Raw genomic sequence first — 27,608 nt, 5'->3', positions numbered from 1 at the left:
ATAAAGAACTATTGTCTTTATCGAAGAGATCGTAATACAGCTAATGCTGCCCATGGTGGTGTGGCAATCCTAATAAATTCAAATATACCGACTAAACATATTCAACTTCAAACTGAAATAGAAGCTGTTGCTGTTCGTATAACTCTCCATAATGCAATAACATTAGTTTCAATCTACTTACAACCAAACCATACTTGCTGTTTAAAAGATCTTGAAGACCTCTTTATACAGATACCTCCACCTCTTTGTATATTAGGGAACTTTAATGGCCACAACCCCTTATGGGGGGGCTCTTCTAAATTAGATAGACAGGGTCGACTCATTGAAAGCTTTTTAGAGGCACTTGTTCTCAATACTGGCGCGCGCACACTCACATTCAGCTCCCAACTGGACAAACCTCAGCAATAGATCTCTCCATTTGTTCTCCAGTACTGGCCCTGGCCATAGAGAGGTATGTTGTTAATGATCCAATGGGCAGTAATCACTTCCCAATTGTATGCAACATATTAATAGCACAGAATCCTCTAACTCTACCCTGCAAGAAATCGAAATTTGTCTGAGCAAACTGGGCAAAATTCCAGTCATCAATATCCTTTGATAAGGGAAAAAATCTGTCTCCAGCCTATTGATGATGTGACAGATTACATCATGTCGCTTCTCCTAAATGTGGCCAAAGACACAATACCACTATCAAATCCCCATGGCCGAAAACATTATAATTATTGGTGGAATGAGGAATGCACAATAGCAAAAAAAGCAAAAAATAAAGTCTGGAATTTGTTTCGGCAATATCCAACCACAACCAATCTGATAAATTATAAAAAAAATTAAGGGCAAAAGCACATTTCATACAAAGGAAAGCCAAGAAAGAATCGTGGACCTGCTTTGCTTCCAGCATCAATAGAAACACTGACAGCAAAATAATTTGGAAAAAAATTAGACAGCTATCTCATAAGTTTCCAACCATACCATCTGCAATCCTCTCCTGGAATGGGCGAGATCTATCAAGTCCCTTGGATATAGCAAATGCTTTGGGAACTACCTTTGCTGAAATATCAGCAGCATCTGCTTATACTACATCTTTCCAGCGAATTAAAAACAGTAAAGAACAGCATACTAGTAATTTCCAAACTACTTGCAGTCTGCTGTCACAAACCACTGCAATATTCTGAACTTTTACATGCTATTAAAACAGCCCACAGTGCTGCTGCTGGACCAGATGGGATCTATTATGTCATGCTGCAACACCTTGATGACAAAGCTTTGCACCTCCTTCTGCTCTTTTACAATCACATTTTTTTAGAAAATATTTATCCAGCTTCTTGGCTTCATTCTATTGTTTTGGCATTCCTAAAGCCTGGAAAAGATTCATCCAACCCCCATAGCTATAGACCAATATCTCTCTCAAGGTGCCTCAGCAAAATCCTTGAAAAAGTTGTCCACAGTAGACTCGTCTGGATCGTTGAGTCAGAACTGAGCCATAGTTAACACAGCTTTCGAAAAATAGGTCATGCTTGGATTTCATGGTCAAGGCTGAATTTTTCGTTGGGAATGCCTTCGTTAAGCACGAACATCTAGTATTGGTTTCAATAGATATAGAGAAGGCATTTGGCACCACATGGCAGCATGGCATACTTAGTGATCTTTATGCTCTCGGTCTACGGGGAAACCTTCCCAAATTTTTCAGAATTTTCTACATTTGAGATCATTCCAAGTGAAATACCCACATGCCCTCTCTGCAACTTTCATTCAAGAAGAAAGTGTTTCACAGGGATCAGTATTGAGTGTCACTCTTTTAGATCTTAGAATTGATTCCATTACTTAGCAGCTTCCAAACACAATTGAGACTTACCTTTATGCAGATGACCTTTCCATCTCCTGCCATTCCCAAAACATGAGATCTATTGAAAGACAACTTCAGATATCACTAAATAAAATACAACAATGGACCAGCCTCAACAGCTACCGCAGAAAATAGTAGAAATTCATTTTTGTAGACAACAAAAACTTCATCTGAATTCTGAACTTCAAATTTCCAGTCAGAACTTTATCCTCTCTAACATGGGTGCAGATCGCACCTCCCTGCTTCAGTTATTCAGGACATTAATCAGATCCTGTTTCGATTATGGTGCTCCTGTCTATGGTTCTGCCAGGGCAAGCACACTGCACTGGCTTGATCCAGTTCATCACTGCCTTGAGAATTGCACTTGGTACATTCAAAACATCACCAACTCATAGCCTCTACATTGATACTCATGGCCACCACTAACATTATGTAGGAAAACATTGCATACTGAAGTATGCTGTCAAAATACAAAGTTGTGCCTTACATCCCATTCAGGCATATCTGTTCAATATGCCACTAGAAAACCTCTACAGAAATAAACCTAGCTTAGTAAAACCAGCTGGTCTACGCCTCCTTGAACTGATGCAGGTTTGGAATGTTTCCATTCATTCTGTACAACAGGTAGTATATTTCACTCAACCACCATGGAGTCCTGCCGTTCTACTGACTTGTGACATTTACCTCTGCCAATGGGGAAAGAATATTCTACAAGCATCAAATACCAGACAACTTCATGCAGTTCACACTCATAGATATATTGATTTTTCCCAAATTTATGCGGATGGCTCTAAATCCAACTCAAATGTTGGAGCAGCCGCAGTGTTTCCAAACACCACTTTTTCAGCATCCCTTCCACTCTAATTCAGTATCTTCTCAGCAGAATTATATGCAATTAAACTAGCCTTAGAAAAGATCTGTTCTGACTCTGTTAAAATTTGTTATTTACACCGATTCCCTCAGCTCAGTTATGGCATTATGTAACTCCTCAGATAAAGTTCACCCTGTTCTAAATGAAATTAGAAGATTATTACTGCAGATTGAAGAGCGTCACCAACTGGTCACCTTCTGCTGGATTCCGACACATTCCGGAATTCCTGGTTATGAACTGGCCGATAAAGCTGCAAAAAATCCAACTACCTTAGATTTAACAAATGTCCCTGTTCCAGCATCAGACTATCCACAAATCATTCGTGGAGCATGTCTAACAGAATGGATAGCACTCTGGCATTCTCAAACAAATAATCAACTTTTTCAATTTAAACAGGATTCTAAAATTTGGCATTCCGGTATCCGTACATCAAGAAGAGAAGAAATAGTCCTTTCAAGAGCAAGGATAGGTCATACTCATTTAACTCACTTTCATTTACTCACAGGAGATGATCCACCCTAGTGTCCACATTATTCTGTAAATCTGACTGTTAAACACATTCTCATTGAATGCCCATACTATAAACAAGACAGAAATACAACCCTGCTATCATTGGTTAACCTTCAGAAACCAATAACTTTAGAGAATTTTATTGGTTGCAATGCAAATATTCCTGAATTTTTCAACTTTCTGAAGCAAATTGGAGTCTTGAATCATTTCTGATTTCAGACTTTTCTGACATTGCAAGAATTTCTTATATATTCTTATAATAACTGAATAGGTGCATTATAGCCAAAGTAGTTTATGCACCATCAAATCCCCACAACAAGACAACAAGCAGCTTATTAATTTATATACATATATATAAAATAAAGCATATATTTTTAGAATATATACTGCCTTTTCTACCTCTATACATTCTTAACTTTTTAACCAGATAACTGTTTCAAAGTTACCAGATTCTATTTTTATCTGCCTTGGCACATAATAGCTGTTGTTGCTAATGCACCAGAAAAATCTTATACCAAACCAAATCAGTCAGACAAAAATAAGATTTTACAAGTTGTGCACGATCTAAGAACATCAATAACAGTTCAGCATTCCTAATTCTAAAAGAAAAAAAAAAAAAAGAAATTGAAAGCTTAATGAATCTGCTGCACTCTGAGCACAAAAGGCACAAAAGGCAAAGCATTCAAATCTTTAAGATCCCTATCATCTTAAAAGATGATATTTTCAAGTGCAGCCTAACTATAAAGTGAATTAACTACTATTGTGTGCTTTCGTAATTCTCTTTTAAAACCTGCTCTACCGACTGAAATAACGATTTTTACAAATTATTTTGAAGTATTAAACCAATTCCCCTGTCTATGGTTTAGTCCTTGATATTTACATAGATACCATAAATATGTACTGCTGTATACCTGTATTCGGAAATTAATCTTATTATATTTTACAGTCAATGCAAAATATACGGTCTTATTTAATACTGTACATATTCAGGATTAGATTGTACCATGTTGCATTAAATGTTCAAACTTTTTTCTTTTGCTGATTTGATGAACAAATTTATATAGCATCCTTCATACTTAATAAACTGGTCAATGAATATGTAAACTCTTTTGGATGCTTATTCTTTATATTCATATAAGAATATAAAAAAAAACTATTTCTTGATAAATTTCCATCCCTCCAACAATTTTTATTCATTGACCAGTTTATTCTTAAGGGTAAGAAATGGGAAATGTTTTATTCTTTCAGAAGTTGATTTTGCTCCTTCAGATGAGTGGAAAAGCTGGAGTTTGGAAAGCAAGCATGGTACCACTGCAAGGCGAATGTCACTTTCACAAGAAACTAATTCAAATCTTCATCGAATGTGCTCTTATGATTGTCCAAGCTATGTTAACCTAGCTCATTTTGGTTCTGTATCTCCTTTAACCAGGTAAAACATTGTTTTAAGTATTCTTTCATTGTGCACTCTGTGTGGAGATGCTTCTCTTTAGTATTAAGTTAGTGTGAGAGAGATTCTTGATGAAGGTTATTGAGCAGCATTAGGAATGTCATGTTATTAATCTAAGATTTAAGATTGATTATTGAGTTTTTTCATGCTGAGGGAAATGGGCCATAATCTGCCACGCTGGTCCAGTGTGGGTTGGCAGATTGACCGTATTTAGCAGTCAGGGGTTTGAACCCCAGTCTACTCAAAGAGTGTGTGCTATGCACTCCCGCTCCTGACCATTCAGTTGCGGAGACCAGGATGAATTGTTGAGGAGGCTTCCATCCTGCAGTGGGTTGATAATGGCTGCAGTTTACTTCTTTTTTTTTTATTGAGTTTTGTATTATTTTATTTTATTATTTTTTTAAATTTATGATCAGTTGTTAATTCATTGCGCTCTCTCTCTCTCCCCCCATGTGTGTTCATAAAGTGAAATCTGGCTGTCATAGAAATTTTGGCTGCCCCTTATCCCTAATAATGGCATCACTATTCAAGGAAAATCTGGAAGTGGCATGATGAACAATTTTTGTATTCAGATTTTGAATGAGCAAAAATAATTTAAGGAAAATGACACCAAACAATTACATTCATTGTTTGTATTCTTAAAAGTATCTATAAGAATGACGGTTGTTTAGTTTTGTAAATACAAAGATGTATTTGTTAATAAAGGATGTCCCGAAAGTTTTGGAAGGATTTTATGTGGCCCTAACTTTTATGTTTGGTAATTTTAGTTACATGCAGTAGAATCGTGGTTGTCCAAAACAATCAGAATCAAGGATATTTCAAAAGTTTTTCTCTGATAACTATTTGAAATGCTTGAGAGAAATAGGGAAAAAAATTAATGAGAGAAAATTACAGTAATTTTCAGGTATGATTTACATATGTATTGTACATGCATATCTTAAAATATTTGGCAGTCTTTCTCAGCTTGAAAGATGTCATATCTCTTTTTGTGATTCATGATTCAGTACTTTTGATGCAACTCAGTTAGTAACAGTTGAATGGATGTTAAACACTTCACTGTCTGTTCATTTTCAATTTCTGTCTAATTCACTTTGGTAAAATTAACGGTGAAACTATTTTTTTATCTGTCAAAAAGCGAATCTGGATTGCAAGATGCGACTGAGGCCATTTCATAATCTGTATTGCTGTTAAATTGTTCGAAGGAATTTATGGCAAAGTTTATTAAAAATGTTGGGAAACCCTTCTTTGTGGGTAGTTAAATTGAGGGACTTTGTAAATAAAAATTAAAAGAACAAAGTGTATCAAAACAACTAGGAAGTTGAATGAGTCTCAAAAAAATGCCAAGCAAGCTAGGTAGATTATCCATGCCAATTCTGTTTAGCACCAACCACACAGATGTGATGCATAAAAATTCTGTTGAAAAAAGTAATGTCTACAAATTCACTGTGGCAAAATTTTATTTGCAATGATTTATAACACTGAATTTGTAGCCTTTTTTTTATAGTGAAATTTTTATGCTCTATATCAGAGTGATTGATATTATACAGGAGGACAGATAAAGTTACTCTTTTTTGCTTCATTCACATTATATAAGTGGAACCATAATTTTATTATGTTCATATGATAGTTTTGTTTCTTATAGTTAATCAGAGATAAAAATAAAAAAAATTTGAATAACTAAAATTTCGAATAACTTTAACATACTATTTTATGTATGAAAAATCATACCACTAAAATAGCTTCTGTTTGCCGCAAAAATTGTTTCTCTGCCCTTTTGAAATCATTTTTCATGGTTTAATGTTTACAAATTAAAGGAAGAAATCTGGGAAGCTTAAATCAAGCAACCTTGTTGATGAATTAATGTCACAAAACCAGGAAATAGAAGTTCCCTAGGGATAATTTTCTCAAAATTGTCCTTTAAAGTGCATCCATTTTTGCAAAAAATTAGTTGGCAGTTTCAGTAATACTCTACTTTAATAACTTACTATACATATAAAACAAAATAAAATAAAGAAAATAGTTTAATGTAACTTTATAAATATTATACCATGTCTGAAGAAGTATATGTTCCTTATTAAATATGTGAAATATCTAAAAAAAAAGATAAAGCTAACTCCTCTTTTCACTGATGTTCAAAGGTCAAACAAGTCAGATTTTAGGCTGCAAATGTATGGTGCAATAGTTATTTTAATGTTAAGGCCTGTTTTCTAATAGGTCTTTCACATAGATGACCCCTTCACATTCCAAAAAAAAAAAAAAAAAAAAAACTAACTGCTGAGTGCCAAGGGGTGGTTTCCTGTAAGTTTATACCTAATAAGGATAGTATCCCTCAAAAAAATTATTTAAAGGAGTCCTTATACTTTCAAAGGGATCCTTAGAGTGCGACTTGTTGAATGCCTCAAAAGTGATTTGGTTGGAGAGTTGCAAGATGGGTCATTCCATGTCAAGTGGCCTAGGGGTCCCTGCTCGACCATCTTCAATTTTGTTGAATCTTGGTGTGGATGTTTAAACATGTTTCAAATGAAGCTGTGCAAAATTTCAGTTCAAAATATAGTATGCTTGAGGCACCAGCACCTTTTTTGTGGAGGTCACTTGTGTTATGTGGAATAAATCACAAAAAATTTTCAGTTTTAAATTTTACTGTTGCACAATGGTGAGAGGTAATGCTCTGAAACTTGGTATACCCAGTTCACTTTTGGCAGAGAAAGCAAAACTTTTGGCATCCAGCCTCAAAAACCTTCACATTTTTCACAATGCGGTCTAAAACTGGCACCAAAAATTTGTCGCAACAAATTTAAGCAAGACTTTTGAAAGTCATAACTTTGAAATAAAAACTTTTAGTATCTTCTTCTTTGGACTTACCAACTGCATGAATTCAACCTAACTAAATATCAGCTCTTACACTTGTTTTTTGGCTGAGATTTTTCCTTCAAAGATTGACTCAAAATTTAAAAAGTCAAATTTGACCTATTTTAATGGGAAAATATCTTAATGTGGGAGACCTTCAATTCTTTCGTTTTTTGCCACCACTGGAAAGAGCAGAGCTACAAGGATCATGATTTATCTGTTTGTGTCTTTGCACTTTAGGCCTTAAAATTAAGCTTAAACATCAAATAGTTTTGTGTGCCATATTGTTATTTTGTGAGATCTTTTTTGTTGCAGAACACTTCTGCAACAAAAAAAATCTTGCCTAATGTTTAGAATAATCTAGAAATAGAGTATATTCTAGAATTATAGAATATTCTTGAATTCCAAAAAAAACGAATGTCCAAGTTTGCAGACGATATGCAGGTTGGCAGGGTTGTTAAGAACACTAATGACAGTACTCTGCTGCAACAGGATCTAGAAAAGATGAGCTGAGAGGTGGCAAATGAAGTTTAACATTGGCAAACGTAAAGCACTACATATGGGAAGCAGTAACCCCAGAGTAACGTATCAACTCTGTGATACTACACTGACAGTGGTAGAGAATGAAAAGGACCTGGGGGTAATTGTGCAGGCAGATATGAAGTTTTCTGAGCAGTGCAGACGGTCTGCAAGAGTAGCTCATGGTGTCTTGTCAATGATATACAGGAATTTTTCTAGCAGGGATAAGGAGGTGATTATCCCCTTGTATAAGGCTATGGTCAGGCCACACCTTGAGTACTGTATACAGGACTGGAGTCCTCATTTTAAAAAGGATATAGAGCTGTTGGAACGAGTACAGAGAAGGGCAGCAAGATTAATGAATGGAATGAAGGGTTGCTCTTATGAAGAAAGGCTTAAGTTTTGCAGATCACAGTGTCTGGAGACTAGGCACCTGCAAGGTGATCTGATTGAAGTGTATAAAGCCTTGAATGGTTTTAGTATGCTCAGTGCTGATGGGATTCTTCCTCTTGCTCAGAATAATCACCTGAGTGAGCATAAATTCAAATTGAGGAAAGACAGTTGTAGGATATATGTGTGGAAATTTGCCTTTAGCCAGCGGGTAGTTAATTGGTGGAACAGACTTCCATCTTTTGTTGTGGAAGTTGATAGCCTAAATAAATTTAAGGCTGAGCTGGACAGGTATTTGAAATGAATGGAGGGGTAACATGAGTCTTTTTTTTTTTTTTTTTTTTTTTTTGGCTGATGCTGCATAAGGTTGGTTTCTTGCATCTTATGCCTCTACTAATGCTAATGCTAACTAATGAACATTCTAGAACTCTGGAATATTCTAGAATCATACAAAAAAAGATAATTTTTATTGTTTGACTGTAATAAAGGTAGTTTTCATTGCTTGCAGAACCATCCGCTTATTAGTCAGCATGAAAACTATGGAATCAGAAGATTTTGCTGGAGATGAGCATGACTCATGCACCATCATCATATGGATAATTCTGTATGTCATATGCTATCCTATACATGCAAAACTGGGTTAAAATTATTTAAAGAATTTGAATTTGTAGAATAACAGCTGATAGGTCGATGTTGTGGATTAAAACTGGGTGAAGAAGACACAATTTGTCTACATCATGAAGCTTTGCTTTTGACAAAATTTTTAATTTTTGCAGAATTCATGTTGCAATCCTTTCCAGAAGAAAAATCATATGGTGGAAAAAAGTTTACAGCCAATTGATATGTCAATGGCAGACTACCTGAAAGACCTAACAAAGGTAGACATAAAACCAGGCCAGAAGCTGTGCCATGCCAAAAAGGGTCTAACAGCCAATACACAGGAACATCAACTTCGTCTGGATCAGACCATGATGACAAAATGCATGTGACTGAAAGCTTGAACACAAGTTTCATGGCTATTGGTGTTTCTCCTCTGAAATTTCAGCGAATGGCTAAGAGAGACTCACAATGCTATGCCAAAAGGAAGGCAAGTCAAGTTCAAGATGTAATTGCCAGTAAAATTGCATCTATTGGTGACTCGGATCCAAATGACATCATGGAGCCAAGTGGAAGTCATCAGTGTAGAAATTGCTTAGATTACAATGAGCTGCTGAAACAATTGAAAGAAAACTTGATGGTAAAGAGTCATTCAGAAAAACTTCAAATATTAACAATAGCTTCAGTTAGTTGGTCCATAATGAAAACAATGGAAGAGTTTAGTGTCTCAGAAAGAATGGTCAAGAAAGCTAGAAAACTTAAAGCAGAAAAAGCAATTGTGGCCATACCTGGAAAAAAGCTTTCTGAGCAAGTAAAGCAAAAGGTGATGGAATTTTTTGAAGATGATGAATTTAGTTGGATATGCCCTGGAAAGAAAGATTACATTTCCATTAGAAATGCAAACCCAACAACTTGAAGGAAATGTTTATAACTTTTCGAGATAGAAATGGATCTTACATTGGATTTTCTAAATTTTGTGAACTTCTACCCAAGTAGTGTGTCACAGTTGGTGCACCAGGAACACATTCTGTATGTGTATGCATGATCCATCAAAATGTAAAGTTAATGCTAGCAACAAGTCCTATAGAATGTGATTACAAGGTTTTCATTGGTAAAGCGGTCTGTGATTGTAGTCAAAAGATTGTATGCTTCATCGGTGTGAAAAATGTCCAGGAATAAATGAATTAAAAATGTTTCTAGAGAATATTTTTGAAAACAATTGAACCAGAAGATATTATTGAATTCAAGCAATTGATACACTGGACACAAAGCAATTAACAACAGATTTTATTGAACAATTGAGTACAAAGATATTTAACCTTTCCTGTCATCACTACATTGATATACATCAAGGCTACCATTTGAAGTCAACAAAGGAAGCCTACTGACAGGAGAATTGGTCATCTTGATGGATTTTGCAGAAAATTCTTCATGTATTGTGCAAGATGTTGTTCAAGGGTTCCACTGGGAGAATAGCCAGGCTACATTGCATCCATTTGTCATTACAAGGATGTTGAACTTCAAAATATAAGTTTCTACATAATCAGTGACTGCCTTTGACATGACATAATTGCAGTTCGTTTTTCTAACCAACTTAATTGAATATTTTAAGTGTTTCATGACAGAAATCAGGCGCATTTACTACTTCAGTGATGGTTCTGCAGCTCAATACAAGAATTTTATTAACCTGTCATCATCAAAAGGATTTTGATATCAGTACTGAATGGAATTTCTTTGGCACTAGCCATGGCAAGTCACCATGTGATGGAATTGGTGGAACAATAAAACGATTGACAGCACGTGCAAGTCTCCAACGCCCAATTGAAAACCAAATCCTGACACCAAGAAACATGTTTGAATTTTGTCACTTGTGACTGGAATAAAATTCTGTTTTGTTTCTAAAGAGGAAGTTGAGCAAGTAAGGCCATTTCAAGAGAAAAGATTCATAGACAGTCATGCTATTGCTGGAACAAGAGAAAATCACCACTTCATTCCTATTGATGCAAGACAGATTTATGTTTGCAGAGTATAAAATGACACATCATCATTTGTAGCTCATGTAGATCAGATTAGTGAAACCAATGTTCAGTATGTGCCAATTGTTAATTTACAACCTGGCCAATACATTGCCTGTAATTATGACAATAATTGGTGGATTGGAAATATTTGTGAAATTTCATTTGAAGAACATGATGTATTGGTAAATTTCATGCATCCTCATGGAGCAGCTCACTCATTTCACTGGCCTGCTAGACAAGATGTCTGCTGGATTCCTGAACAACAAATTATTGCCAATCTTCCAGCTCCAAAAACAACAACAACAATGGGACGATAATATAGCTTGCCTGAAGTAATAACATCAACCATCAATGAAAAATTCCAGTCCATTACGAAGCAGTGACTCACTTGCTTATTTCAAATTGTTTTTTTGTGTTTTAAATAAATTTTGTTGCAGTTATAACTTCTTTCAAACTTAGAAACTAATAGAACCTCATCTTTATGCTTGGAATCCTGAATAAAGACCACTTTTCAGGCTTGGGAACTTGCACTAAAGAAACCCATGCAATTTCTTTTCTTGCCATTTGCACCCCCATTGGGAAAAAATAGAGATCTTTTTGTGCATTGGCAATATATCCTTTCTCCTTAAACCAAAGGGCAGAGTAATTGCAGAAAAGTTCACTCTTGTAAATGCAATAGTTCTGTCCTTATTGAGATGTGAAACTTCACCATCAAATAAGTATGCAAATATTATGTGGAAAATATAAAATGTTTAAGGCCATTTTTTAGGCCTTAAGTAACAAGACATAAAACTGAAAAAACAATGATTCAAAACGTGCTCTTTCCACTGGTGGCAAAACCGAGAGAATTGAAGGTGTCCCACAATAAGATATTTACCCCTAAAGATAGGTGAAATTTTTTTTGAGTCTATCTTTGAAGGAAAATATCTCAGTCAGAAAACAAGTATACGAGCTGATATTTAGTTAGGCTGGATTCATGTAGTTGGTAAGTCGAATGTCCAAAGAAGAAGAAGATACCAAAAATTTTTATTTCAAAGCAATGAGTTTCAAAAGTATTGCTTAAATTTGTCACAACAAATTTTTGGTGCCAGTTTGACCGTATTGTGATGGTTTTTGAGTCTGGACACTAAACGTTTTGCATTTTCTGCCAAAAGTTACTAGGTATACCAATTTTCAGAGCACTACCTCTCAATATTGTGCAATAGTAACAGGCCCCGGGTGCCAAGCGTTATAGTGATCAAGCGATTCTCAGTGATTTCTAGAGCGTTTTTCTCGAAGCTGCAGTTTTTGTTCATTTATAAAAGTTTTCGTACGTGTTCATTAAATAATAGTAAACTTAGTCTTACGATCTGTAACTAAGTTTCAGAAAGGCAAATCACCTTTCTTTTTTCCATTTAACTAATATACTAACTTTTATAACGCTTGGTCACTCTAGCGGCAATGCTCCTGCCTCCCTGTGGCGGGACCGGTAACCTGGGAGAAGAAATCTACTCTCCCAGGGCTGAAAGGAGCAAAGATGGATAACAATGCATTTCCACCTTTAGCGCCTCCAACTCAAAACTAGCGACAAAACACACTGATGATGACTTTTCCCAACCCAAGAGGTGGAAAACAAATCCTCAAGAGGAGATACCAGCATTCCTCATACTGCACTCTACATCAGACCAGCCTTTGAGTAAATTGTTCCCATTCCTTGTGCAAAAATGCTTAGAGGCTGTCACAGGTTCACCAAAATCAGTAAGGCAACTCCAGTCTGGGGATCTTCTGGTAGAGACCATGAAATCCCAGCATTCTGCAAAGTTATTAAATCTGACAACTTTTGGCGGATATCCAATAAAAGTCACTCCCCAATGCCACCCTAAATTCCTCTATGGGAGTAATTGCAGAATGGGACTTATTAACCGTATCAGAGGAGGAAATAGTCAAAGAGCTATGAGAACAAAGAGTCATCCAAGCCCAGAGAATCATGACTCGTAAAGATGGTACTCTTGTTCTAACAAGGAGCATAATCCTCACTTTTAGCTCTCCCATCTTACCAACATCTGTCAAAACAAGCTATCTCCATTGCCGTGTCCGACCCTACATCCCAAGCCCAATCAGGTGCTATAAGTGCCAAAAATATGGACACTCTCAGACTGCATGTAGAGGTGAGGCAATATGTCCTAACTGCGGATCAAAGGAGCACAGCCAATCCGATTGCAATGCTCTCACTCCTCATTGCCCAAATTGTAAAGGTAATCACCCATCCAAAATATGCGAACTATGGAAGCAAGGGAAAAAAAATACAGAAATATAAAGTGGAGAACAAAGTCACTTATTCAGAGGCGAGAAGAGAAATTATCAAAATGGAGCCAAAGCGTACATATGCCACAGCTGCTAAACAGGTTCAGTCGGTAAGTATCCAACCAGATGTTACAGTTCCTCCTAATACATCTATTGTGAATTGGGAACGATCCATGCTTACTTCTCCCAAACAGTGGCCTTCACAACAAACAACTGAACAAGCCAGCAATACTCCAATGCCAAATTGCTGGCATGCCAAATTGCCAACTTCCATCTAAACCTCTCTATTTTTACTTCACGCAACTGATGAGATGGACACAGCACGTCCTTTCTTTCATAAAGTAAAAATAGAGAGGTATAAACAAGCTACAACCAAAAAGCAGTCTGAAACAAAAACAACTAACAAAAACGCATAATGGAAAGAATCCTTCAGTGGAATTGTAAAGGCTTTCGTAATGCAAAAGATGACTTGCATGATCTCATCAACCACTATGAACCAGCATGTATATCCCTACAAGAAACCTATTTAAATCCACAAGTGTGTCCTACCATTAAAATTTATACCATGTTCAGAAGAGATAGGAGTATCGACTTGCCAGCCCGTGGAGGCGTGGCGGTTCTTGTTAGAAATAATATTCCATCTAAACCTGTTGCTCTTCAGACTCCTTTTGAGGTAGTGGCAATGTGTGCAGAAATTGGCATGACTATTACAATAGCATCTATATATATATTCCTCCAAATTACTCATTCTCCTCAGAAAATCTAATAGACCAGCTACCACCTCCTTTCTATTTGCTCGGAGACTTCAATGCTCATCATTCGCTGTGGGGATCTCCAACAATCGACAAAAGAGGTAAACTAATAGAAACTCTTCTCGATGTGTCAGCTTACCCTTTTGAACACTGATGAGCCTACCTATATTCATTTTTCTACAGGATCCATGAGTGCAATAGACCTTTCAATCTGCTCTCCCTCCATATGTACAAAGTGGTCTGTTCTTGAAAATCCACTAAATAGTGATCATCTACCAATTCTCTGCAAGCTGCAAACATGGCTAAACTCCCCTTTGCCGGGTTTTTCCGAGTGGAAATTTCGTAGGGCACACTGGAATGAATATGCTTCAAATGTTCAGTTAGATGATGAAATAATCCAACTCCAGCCCATAGATTATGTCACACAACATATAACTAATCAAATATTACAAGCTGCCAACTCTATAGTACCAAAGTCCTTGCCTGGGAAATGCAAACACGGTAATTACTGGTGGAATTCGGATTGTACATGCGCTAAACAGGAAAAAAATAGGACTTGGAATTTGTTTTGCAAATTCCCCACAACCAGTAACCTAATTAGTTTTAAAAGAATGAAAGTCAAGTTCTGCCAAATAATAAGGAAAGCAAAAAAAGAAACATGGATTAGCTTTTTCTCTAGTATAAACAAGGACACAGATATCAGACTCATCTGGAAGAAAATACTAACACTTAATGGCAAATATGTCCAGTCCCCGGCTTCAACATTAAACTGAAAAGGAAAAGAGTTGTCCTCTCTCTGGCAGAAATTGCAGCTGCCTTAGTCGTAGGTGCCTCCGTAGCCAGGTGGGAAGGAGCAGCAGTGCGTATCACATGCTTCTTGATTAGACCGGGGTTCGAGCCCGTCACCACCAAATACGAGGATGCGGAAAGGTCAGGGAATGACCACCGCATATCCCTGGAGCAATATGGCCTTAGTTGCTAATGCTCCTAAAAACCAAAACAACAACAACAGCCTTAGTCGTATCATTTGCCTGTATATCAGGTGTATCATTTGCCTGTATATCAGGCGTATCCACCTACAACCCAATCTTTCAGCAAATTAAAGAATCATCAGAGCAGCAGAAGATCAATTTCTCTACTAGAGTTTCACACCCGTACAACCAGCCATTTACATTAACAGAACTTTTAGGGGTGCTCAATGAAACATCCAGTAGTGCTGCTGGTCCAGATGGGATCTACTATGTCATGATAAGCTAACTAAACAACAGAACAAAAAGGGCATTGTTAAAATATTACAATCGAATATTTCTAGAAAATACTTACCCAAACTCCTGGCGTCACTCAATTATACTAGCCTTTCCAAAGCCAGGAAACGATTGCAGCTTTCTGCATAATTACAGGCCAATTTCACTGACCAGCTGTTTAGGCAAAGACCTGGAAAAAATGGTTCACAGGTGGTTGATGTGGTTCCAGGAAACTAACAACTTGCTAAATAGCAATCAGTACGGGTTTCAAAAGAACCGGTCCACATTAGATGTAATGATAAAAGCAAAAACAAACATCCGAAATGCCTTCATAAGGGGACAACAACTGTTCATGATCAATCTTGATATTGAGAAAGCCTTTGATAACACCTGGCGATATGGTGTACTTCAAGATCTTCATTCTTTTGGCTTGATAAGGTCATTTACCCCACTTTATACAAAACTTTCTATGCCACAGAACATTTCAGATTAGATACATGAACAATTTATCCAAATCATTTGAACAAGAGGAGTGTGTTCCTCAGGGGTCCATTCTTAGTCCAACATTATTTGCAATAAGAATTACAAACATGACACAGGATGTACCGAATATAGTAGAATCGTATATGTTCGCTGATGACCTTTTTATGTAAACCCCAAACACGAGAGGTGTTAGAACCTATAGTACTTAGTACCATGCTTGGGTTGGAGGTTGAGAAGACGAAAGAAAATATTTGTTGACATTGGACTTGAACTTCTGTAGACTGTAATTTTCAGGAAATATGTATGAAGGAAGGTTGTTCCAGAAAACGGCAGTTGGATGAATAAACAAGGAAGATGAAAAGTTGGTTCTGTGAGTTTGAAGTTGGACAGTAAATGGATGTTGGCTGGTGGGAGCACGTGTTTGGACTGTTTTGAAAGAGAGAGCTGGAATTATAGAAGACAATTCAGAAGAACAGTGCCCATGGAAGTATCTGTAAAAGAGGCATGCACCAGAAACCGTATGTCTATGAGACAGCGAGTGGAGAGACTCTGTTAGAGATGAATCATTGATTAACCTAACTGCCCTCTTCTGAATGGAATCAAGAAGCCTGAGAGAGGTTTTGGGGGCACCACCCCAGATGTGGGAACAATATTCCATGGCAGGGTGGATTTGCGATTTATACAGAGTGAGCAGCTGTTCGGAAGAAAAGTAACGTTGAGAGCGAAAGAGAAAACCACGTTTTTTTAGATGCCGAAGAAGCAATATTTGTAATGTGCTTGTGCCAAGAGAGATTAGAAGTCAGGGTAATCCCCAAAAGAGATAAAGAGATATATCATTTTGCCTAGAAATCGGAGTGTCACTAAAGATAAGTATGGGAGCAGAAGAATCCTTTTTGCGAGATATAAGACAAGACTGAGTTTTTAAAATCAACTAAGTTTTCTTTTCCCCACTGGAGAATTACCTGAAGAACGGCATTTAAGGAATTGGTAGCAGATTTTCAAGAAGTTGAAGCTGATGGAGCAGGACAAGGTTTCTCAAAATGGAAAGTGGAATGCAATGTGCTGTCATTGGAAAAACTATGGATAGGATTTCCAGTCATTGGAAGAAGGTCATTAACATACAAGAGGAAAAGAGTGGGGGAAAGAACTGAACCTTGGGGGACACCGGCATTAGTGGACAAGTTAGAAGACAGAGAGCCATCTACCATCACCCTCAGTAGCGATCAGAGAGAAAACTGGATAACCAATTACTAAAAACAGTTGGCAAACCATAAGATGGAAGCTTGTTTAGAACACCTTTATGCCAAACACGATCGAAAGCCTTTGAGATGTCACTTTTTGTTGGATTCCAGGGCACAATGGAATACCAGGAAATGAGATGCAGATAAAGCAGCAAGAAATCCCACTGATAATAACCACATACAGATTCCTTATACAGGACTATAAATCAATCATACGCCGAATTTGGAGAGAAAAATGGAGAGAAATTTGGCATAATCAGGTAAATAACAAGTTACGAAATATTAAACAGAATCCACAGCTATGGAAATCTAGTTTCCGCTCAAACAGACACGAAGAGGTGCTTGCCAGAGCACGTATAGGTCATATCCATCTTACACATCTATATTTATTGCAAGGAAATAATCCTCACTGTGCTTCCACTGTGACTCACCACTAATTGTAAAGCATATGCTTATAGAGTGCACTCACTATCATTCTGATCCCTATCAAATTTAAACGAACTGCTTCAAATTAGACACATTATTGGGGACAACTTGAACTTTTCCACTATCTAAAACAGATTAATATATTTATGCTCATATAAACTCTTTTTATTAATCCATACAGTGTCTCTCCAGAGGAATTGGCACAATATGGCCAAAGCAGCTCTTTCCCCAAAACAACCCAACAACAACAATAGTGCTCATGGAGGAGTAGCCATCCTGTTGGACTCAAGATTCGGACTCCAGATGCATTCCATTGCAAACTTTAAAGCTGTTGCCACATGCATAATAATTGGAATCACTGTTACATTGGTCTCAATTTATCTTCCACCTACCTAATTGTCCATATTCTATTCAGGAAATCAAAGATCTTGTGTTGCAGCTACCACCTCCCTTCTGTCTACTAGGTGACTTTAATGCTCACCACCCATTATGGGGTTCCCCTAGCTTAGATTGGCGTGGAAAGCTTATTGAAATGTTGATAGACAGACAGGATTTAACATTGCTGAATACTGGCTCTCCTACCTATGTTCATTTTCCTACCGAATCAACCTCCACAATAGATCTTTCCATTTGCTCTCTAGTGCTCTACCCAAGTGTCGATTGGGTAACTGTTAACAATCTTCACAACAGCAATCATTTCCCAATAATATGGAAAGTTCAAACTTCCTGTTCATCAAAAGATAATCCAGTAAAATGTAAATTTCCAAAGGCTGACAGATAAAATACAGCAGGCTTGTCTCGTTCGACAACCATATCATACACTGCTCTTCTATCAACCATGTTACTGGACTGAACACATAACAAACCAAATTCTAACAGGTGCAACCACTGCCAGTCCGCAATACCAAGTCAGAAAAAAGGCGAAAATTAAATTATTGGTGGAACGAAGAGTGCAACAGTGTAAAACAAGAGAAAAACAAACATGGAATCAATTCCACAAACATCCAGCCACTTCCAATTTTAGTAATTATAAGCGACTTACAGCAAGAACCTGTTATATCAGACGAAAAGCAAAAAAAAAAAAAGAATCTCGGATTAAATTTGCTTCCTCAGTTAATACAAATATAAACATGAGACTTACCTGGAACAAGATATAACTGTTAAATGGCAAATTTCCTCCAAAATCTACTCCACTAATTAACTGGAATGGACAGGAACTCTCTACCCCCTGCATAAATTGCAAATGCACTAGGATCTGTTTTTTCTCAGTTGTCCTCCTCAACTACTTATCACCAATCATTTCAAAAAATTAAAGATGTAACTGAAAAATCCAAACTGAATTTCACTGACAAATGTGTATTAACATATAATCAACCATTCACCATGGTGGAATTGCAGCATGCTCTTACCAACACAATGAACAGTGCTGCTGGCCCTGATGGGATATTTTATGTAATGCTCAAAAATTTGGATCCAAAATCACACTCATCACTGCTCATCTTCTTCAATCGAACCTTCACTGAACGTACATTCCCAAGCTCTTGGCATCATTCTTACGTACTGGTTATCCTAAAACCTGGTAAAGACTATTCTGTTCCTCATAACTGCAGACCAATTTCACCTAACTGTTAATATCCTTAACAGATATTAACTTCCAACAGCTGCACATTGCACATATACAATGTTATTCTGACTTTGCTAAAATATATACTGATTGATCGAAGTCTGAGAGTGGAACAGGTGCAGCATCAGTATTCCACGACACTACCATTTTTTTATCACTTCTGACAGAATGCAGTAGTTACCCACTGAATTATATTCCATAAAGCTTGCTATGGAAAACATTTTTCATCTCTCAATCCAAAAGAGCCACGATATAAGGAACGATGGATACTTCAGTGGCAAATGCATATGCATAACAAACTACTATTAGTAAAATAATAAGAGGAGTTTACCTCAATATAATATGTAGAACACTTCTGGCTGGAATTCTGTGGGTTATTATGGTGAAATGTGTTTACACTTCCATGAAATCTTCAATCATATAAAAAAAATTAATTTTCAGATCTTCTCTTCATTCCTATGTTTAAAACTTTGTAACTTGTTACTCCATTCTCACTTGCGCGTATTATGTTACTTGCAATTTGTTTGTGCCGTGTTCTTTGTTATTGATTGCTTATCTTTTTACTGTTTTAAATTTTAACCCCCACCCACAAATGTCAGTGAACAGAAATGTCAACTAGTTAGTATGTACATATTACAGTATATATTAATTATTCTGATTATCACATATATTCTTCCGATTTTCACGTATCATTTAATTTTTTAATTGATAAGGTAATAAAGGGTAAATTTGTGCTTAATATCTTTGCTTTTATAGCCTGTGGATAATATTCTTCCTATTTTTTTGCTAATTAGAATTGCTTTTTAATAGAATTAAAATTCAATTCACAAATGTTGATCACAATGACCGGCGATTACAGCACATTGTATAGTGAACGGTACTTTACTATGTTGAGTTCATCGTAACATGATTTGATTGTACAGTGAACCAATGTAAAGGGGGGGGGGTACATTGTATTTTTAACTATTTACGCAAAACTTCGGATAATTGGGGCAGCCGCTTAATCAGGCCAAAATGCTAGTCCCGATGTGTCCCAAATAACTGGAATGGACTGTATATAATAAACTCCTTCAAATTAAACCTGTACCACAATTATGGGCCTCCAGTTTCCGCACAAACAGACAAGAAGAGGTAGTCCTGGCCAGAGCCCGAATAGGCCACACTCATTTGACCCATCTATTCCTGTTATCAAGTAATGACCCTCCACAGTGTACCCATTGCTACAGGTCACTCACAATAAAGCACATACTCCTGGAATGCACCTTATATAACAATTCCCATCTAATTTCATTCTCTTTTCTCTCAAGCTTACAGGAATTGCCACTTAGCCATATCACAGATGAAAATTCAAACCTTACAGAATTTTTCTTCTTTCTGAAACGAATCGGTTTATATAACCGTTTCTAACTGCTTCCATAGAAGCCAATAAAAGTAGTATTAAATACCATAAGTGCAATATGGCCTAAGTAGCCTTTGTACCAGAAAAATTTTCACAATGCCTCCATTCATCCCTACAGATGCAAAATACATTTCCATATTTTTTTCAGTTTGCACCGGCCAGCAAAAACTTAAAGTCGAATTTGCGTAAGTCGAGTATTACATAAGTCAGGGAGTTCCTGTGTATATATATTTGCTTTATATATATATTTATTTGGTTCGGTTCATTTTCACTCTACTGGTTTGCCATGCTACTGCCAATATCCTATTTCTATTATTCATTTTAATATATATTTCAATAATATTTATTTCTTTCTCTATTTAATTTTTGGATTAATTTGATCATATATATATATACACACACACACACACACACACACACAGGGTGTCTCAAAAATATTGGTACAAACATTTAGGGGAGGTAGGTAACATCTAAAGGAATGTGAATCGCATAGGAACCCATAACCGGAAACGTCACCGTAAGTCGGTTAGGTTTGTTAGGTTTTTATTGGCGCATTAGCAACTAAGGCTATAATGCGCCGTAAGTCGGTACACAGCGCTGTTCGTGACAGGGAAAATTTCTGGTTTACTCATTCAAGCAGTAGTCGCCACATGAAGAGCATGCATCGATATACGAACTGTGAGCTGGCAGACATGCACGTAGTGTATGGATTAGCAGAGGGCAATGGACAGGCTGCCACTCAACGAATTTATGGAGAACGCTTCCCAGACAGACATGTACTGGACCACCATTTGTTTGTGCGTGTGCATCAAAATTTGTGCGATTATGGGTCATTTAGAGGTAACAGGAGTAGTGCGGGCAGACCACATTCGACACGAACTCCTGCCATGGAAGAAAGTGTGTTGAATGCCGTCCAGAATAATCCTACTACCAGCACACGTGCCGTTGCCTCTGCCTTAGGAGTGTCTCGTTGCAGTGTAAGTTACTGCTCCCCCAAGATCATCCTGCATGTGTGGCTTTTGCGCAGTGGTTTCTCCAAGAAAGTGTTCAAGACTTGAATTTTCCAGCCTATGTTTTGTTCACGGATGAGGCTTATTCAATCAGCATAATGCTCACGTCAACCCACACGGTGTGCGCCCCCATGCAGCAGCACAACATTGCTTCGCAATAAATGTGTGGGCAGGTATGGTCGGTGACTGCTTAGTCGGCCCATACCTGTTACCATCCCGCATGAACTCCGCTAAATATCGGATCTTTCTTGAACAAGTTCTACGAGGGTTACTTGACGATGTTCCAGCAAATGCAAGCCGCAACATTTGGTTTCAACATGACGGGGCGCCTGCCCATTATGGAAGGTGTGTTCATGACCATTTGAACAGGCGTTTTGGGCTTTGATGGGTTGGCCGGGGTTGACCCGTTGCCTGGCCCCCACGCTCACCTGATTTATCGAGCCTTGATTTTTCTTTCTGTGGGAGGTCCTCAAATCTATCGTGTATGAATTGCCTGTGGAGACGGAAATGGATCTCCTGGCGAGACTCGTCTGCCCTGCTGCTACTGTCGAAGAAACTCCAGGTGTGTTCGACCGTGTTCGCCAATCCATGCTGCATCGGCGTCACGCATGCATCGCGTCTCATGGTGGAACCTTCGAGCATCTGTTGTAACATCATGAAATGCATCCATCTCGTACTCCATTGTTAATATTATGTCAAATAAATGTTTGCCACTAATTACTGTCTTGTGTCATTTCTGCTTCTTGTGCCTCTACTACTGCTTTCCCATGAAGTTTCCGGTTATGGGTTCCTATGCGATTCACATTCCTTTAGATGTTACCTACCTTCCCTAAATGTTTGTACCAATATTTTTGAGACACCCTGTATATATTAATAGTTCAACTGTTATGAAAGCAAAAGCTGTGTTATTGACCTATGTGTGTATTAAAAAGTGCTGTAATTATGCAACCAATATTAGTTGTAAAATGTCTGAGAATTGCAATTGAGGAGCTTTTAGGTATTGTTTAAGTGCATAGAACATTTTTGTAGAACATTAACTTAAGCGAACATAAAGCTGTATAGTTAAGACCATATATAAATAGTGACTTATTACACATTAAAATGTATACTTTTAGTAAATCTGTAAAGGGATGGTTGTGTGGGAGACAGCAAAGAGTGGTAATAAATGACACTGCTCTACATGGGCTAATGTTATTAGTGGAATCCCCCAGGGTTCGGTTCTTGGCCCATTTTTGTTTTGTGTATTTATCGATGAAGGTATATCAGGCTTAATGTCTAGGTTTGCAGATGATACAAAGGTTGGCACAGTTGTTAATGACAGTATGTTACTGCAACAGGATCTAGAAAAGTTAGGTAGATGGCTGAGAAGTGGCAAATTTAACATTGACAAATGCAAAGTACTGCATATGGGTAGAAGTAACCCCAGAGAAACGTACCAACTGTGTGGTACTACACTTAAGGTGGTAGAAAATGAAAAAGGCCTGGGAGTAATTGTGCAGTCAGATATGAAGTTTTCTGAGCAATGCAGACAGGCTGCCAGGGCAGCTCATGGGATCTTGTCGCTGATATATAGGAATTTTGCTAGCAGGGACAAGGAGGTGATTATCTCCTTGTATATAAGGCAGAGGTCAGGTCACACCATGAGTACTGTGTACAGGTCTGGAGGTGTCATTTTAGGAAGGATGTAGAGTTTCTGGAACCAGTACAGAGAAGGGCAACAAGAATGGTGAGAGGAACAAAGGCATGCTCTTACCAAGAGAGGCTTAAGTTCTGCAAGTTGCAGAATTTGAAAACTAGGCTCCTGTGAGGTGATCTGATTGAGGTGTATATCTCCTTGAATGGTTTTAGCAGGCTCAATGCTGATGGGATACTTCCATTTGCTCAGATTAAGAATCTGAGAGGACATAGATTCAAATTGAGAAAAGACAGTTGTAGAAGAAATGTGCAGAAGTTTGCCTTTAACCAGTGGTTAGTTCATTGCTGGAACAGACTTCCATCTGTTGTTGTGGATGTTGAGAGCTTAAATAAATTCAAGGCTGAACTAGACAAAACATTTGGAGTGACCTAATGAGTGAAATTTTTTTTTTTTTTTTTTGGTTGACGCTATGTACGCTTGCTTCTTGCATCATATGCCTCAACTAATGCTGATTTCTACTGGTTGCATTAATGGTCTTGATCCCTGAGCATAATAGGTATTCTGATCAGTATTTCCTTCTAGGAGTCTATGCTTAAAACATGATTAAAAGTTTCTAAGATGCCCATTCAGTGTCTATAGATTACTGCTAAACAGTCTATAATATAGATTGTTTAGCAGTAAAACACATTTTTTATTCTAAGATTTGTTCTTAAAAAATAGAAATGAAATCACATTCAGCAATATTAAATCACAGGGTTATTTGAGTGCAGTAGTTGAAATCAAATCAAAATTTATACCTATTCATTTCTTGTCATGTCATTTTCATAACTCTCTAAATGACTCATTACTTTTTAGTGCCAAGTATTCAGTGCTGTGTCTTCAGTAAGAGCAGAAAGTATCACCATGGTCAAAATCAAATGCAATTAAGTGTATAGATTTTGATTTAAAATTCCATTATCTCATTTTGTTTCTGATAAATTTGTTCTTTTTAGCAGCAACAGTTGTGGTAATATATCCCAGTGTGACACAGAACATAGGAAAGATATAGGAAGCATTGGCTGTGAACGGAGAAAGATAATGAAAAAAAAACTCTCCCTTGATTACGAACAAAAGAAGCTTTTGGCTACTCAGGGTAAGTGTTGTTGATGTTTTGCACTATTTAAGTTTTACAGATATACTTTTCATTTTATGTAGTTGGAGAAGGAATAAATTCCTAATTTTGGACATGAGACATAGTAAGAGAATACAGTTCTTACAGTAGGAAACCAGAGATTTCATGATATTCATTAAAGAGCTGAAGGTAGTACTTATGCGTATGTCTATTCCGAGGTTCCTTTTCAGAGAACCTGTTTTTGATCTCCTGTTTTTCATCTCCTTTGGCTGAAGGGGGCTCACATCTGGTGAGTATGGGCTTGGCATACCCAGGGTCCTTAGCTGGATATCATTGTTCTTCTCTTTCTTGGTGATTCCCTTCTACTTCTGACTCTTGTTTTCTCTCTCTCTCTCTCTCTCTCTCTCTCTCTCTCTCTCTCTCTCTCGGGGTAATTCAGAATTTTTTTTTTTTTTTTTTTTCTGGCTGGTGCAGCATAAGCCTCAGGCTTCCTTGCACCATATGGCTAATAATAATAATAAAACCTCTTCATCCCATTCTCTCTCAAATTCGGCCCCAGGTGCCAAGCGATTCTGTGATCGAATGACTTTGCTCTGAATTAGTGCTTTTTCTTGAAGTAGAAATTGTTTCTTTATTTAAAGCATTTTTTATTAACACAAATTAAATAATCTATAGTAAAAAAAAAACTTTACTAGATTAAGAAGGAAAGCAACCTTCTATTTCCCTTTTATTTTCTTGTTATATCTTAATTACTAACTGCCTTATGCTTGGTCATAGGGTGCCACTTCTCCTGCCTCCACGTGGCGGGGCCGGTAACTTGGAAAGGAAAAGCTCTCACTTCCAGGGTGAAATGGAGTGAACTGACTCCAATACCCAGGAATTCACTGGATCAATGGATCTGAATAGAACTGACCCAAGATATGAGAAATTGAGTTCTTTCAGAGATACCTTTAAGGCAACCAGAAAAGGCGATAGAAATGACTCTGTCTCCATGAAGAGATTAAAAACTGATGTTAAAGCTTTAAATTCTCCAACATATATTATTATACATTCAGATACTGAGAAAGCAGTAGGCCAATTGTCACCCTTTCTCATACAAAAGACTCTTGAGAGTTATGTCGGCCCACCAAAACAAGTTAAAAGACTAAAATCAGGTGATATTTTGGTAGAAACTGTGAATGCTAAACACTCCGAAAGATTATTACAAATGACAACCTATGCAGGAATACCAATAATGATATCCCCACACAAAATACATTAAGTATCTCAAAAGGTGTCATTACAGAATGGGACCTTCTAAATGTGCCCGAAGAGGAAATTCAAATAGAGCTTCAGGAACAAGGAGTCATCAGTGTTAAAAGAATTTCGATTAAAAACGATGGGTTGATCACCCCCAACCAGGTATCTGATACTCACTTTCAACACACCGAAGCCACCCAGATCAGCAAAAGCGGGATATCTACACTGCAATATAAGCCCATATATCCCGAATCCTCTCCATTGTTTCAACTGTGAGAAGTTTGGTCACTCGCAGACAGTATGTAGAGGAAAATTAACATGTGAAAACTGTGGTTCTCAAGAACATGCCACTTCTATTTGCACAGCTGGAAACCATAAATGTATAAATTGTAAAGGGGAAACATACTGCATACTCAAGAAAGTGTGAAATTTGGAAGAACGAAAAAAGAATACAAAAATACCAAGCAGAAAATGGAGTTTCATATCAAGAAGCAAAAAAGCCGATTGCGCACACACACACACACACACACACACACACACACACACACACACACACACACACACACACACACACACATTTCCAATTACAAGTAGCCATAAATATAGCAAACAAACCATCTTATGCATGGATTACTACAATCAAAAATACTGCAGAAATGAAATTATCTAATTCAAAATGTTGTGGCACACAAACAAATGTTACAATTCCCCCAGGAGAATCCATCTCAGAATGGGTTTGTGAGTTTTACAAACCATCTCCATCACAAAAACAAGAAGAAAAAATTATCAATACTCCTTTATCTTTCCCACCAGATAATTCAGAAAACGCAAGAAGAAAACTAAACAAAGAAAGGAAAGTAGTACAGGAAAAAAGATGGCAGAACAAATAGACACAGAGGTAAGAAACCAAGGAGAGGAACCAGTTCTCTATGTGTAGACCATATTTTTCAAAGAAAGACAAAACCAAGGTAGATAAAGTGAAAACAGCCCAAAGGAAGCAATCCGAGGGATCATCCAATCCCAAATGACCAATACGATTATCCAGTGGAACTGTTGAGGTTTTCGCTCAAACGTAAATGATGTCATAGACCTCATCACCCAGTACCATCCACTAAGTATCTGCCTACAAAAAACCCATTTAAAACCACAGGACAATAGTATAATCAAAAATTATATTATATGTGGTATAATATTGCGATCGTATATTCTACACGATCGCAACGCGAGGAGTCGCCGCATATTAGTTAACAGACATATACATTCCCAAACTTCTAATGGTGTGTTCAATTGTACAATTGAACACACCATTAGAAGCAGTTGCAGCCCGCCTAGCAATAGGCTTCAATATTACCATAGCCTCAGTATACTACCCCCTAATCAAGAATTCCGATTTAAAGATTTCAAAGAGCTGATCACTCAACTACCACCTCCATTCTGCATTTTAGGTGACCTAAATGGACATCACCCACTATGGGGTGATCCCAAAATAGACCAGAAGGGAAAGCAAATTGAAAAATTTGTTGTTGAGAACAACCTAATGATTTTAAATGACAACACACACACACACACACACACACACACACACACACACACACACACACACACACACACACACACACACACACACACACACACATTTCTACCTTCCATCAAAAAGCAGTTCTGCAATAGACTTATCAATCTGTTCCCGGTGACACAATGGAGTGTGCACGAGATTCCATTGAGCAGCGACCACTACCCCATAATATTGAAAATCATGAGGAAAACGCCATGCCAAGCCAGTAGTCACCCCAGATAGAAAATATATGATGCAGATTGGGAAACATTCAGGTCACTAGCCAAGTTAGACTGCAACATTATTAAACGAGAATCAATACAAATATCAGTGGCCTATGTTACTGATAATATTCTTCAAGCTGCAGAAAAGACAATACCTAAAACATCTTCTAACATTAGAATATATCCAAAACCATGGTGGAACAGAGTGCCAGGAAGCTAAAAAAGAGAGAAATAGAGCCTGGAACCTCTTTTGCAAAAATCCAACAACAGACTATCTGATACAATTCAAGAGAGCCAGAGCTAAGGTCAGGAAAGTGCAAAAAAGCTACTTGGATGAAA

At 37.4% G+C, this 27,608-nt stretch overlaps 1 protein-coding gene across 1 annotated transcript in view; it reads left to right on the top strand.

The window, feature by feature from the left end:
• The window catches only part of LOC150088157 (protein bicaudal C homolog 1-like), a 392,222-nt gene that overhangs the window by 252,863 nt on the left and 111,751 nt on the right, over positions 1–27,608 (top strand). The window contains exons 13-14 of the mRNA XM_090370592.1: positions 4,473–4,653; positions 24,133–24,272. Coding sequence (XP_090226718.1) covers positions 4,473–4,653; positions 24,133–24,272 — 321 coding nt within the window. The remainder of the gene's footprint in view (positions 1–4,472; positions 4,654–24,132; positions 24,273–27,608) is intronic.

Source organism: Mastigoproctus giganteus, chromosome 3 (genome assembly GCF_048544385.1).
Source record: "Mastigoproctus giganteus isolate SK-2022 chromosome 3, ASM4854438v1, whole genome shotgun sequence".
Lineage (NCBI taxonomy): Eukaryota > Metazoa > Arthropoda > Arachnida > Uropygi > Thelyphonidae > Mastigoproctus > Mastigoproctus giganteus.
The sequence above is the reverse complement of the archived record's forward strand: the minus strand, read 5'-3'. Positions and strand labels throughout refer to the sequence as shown.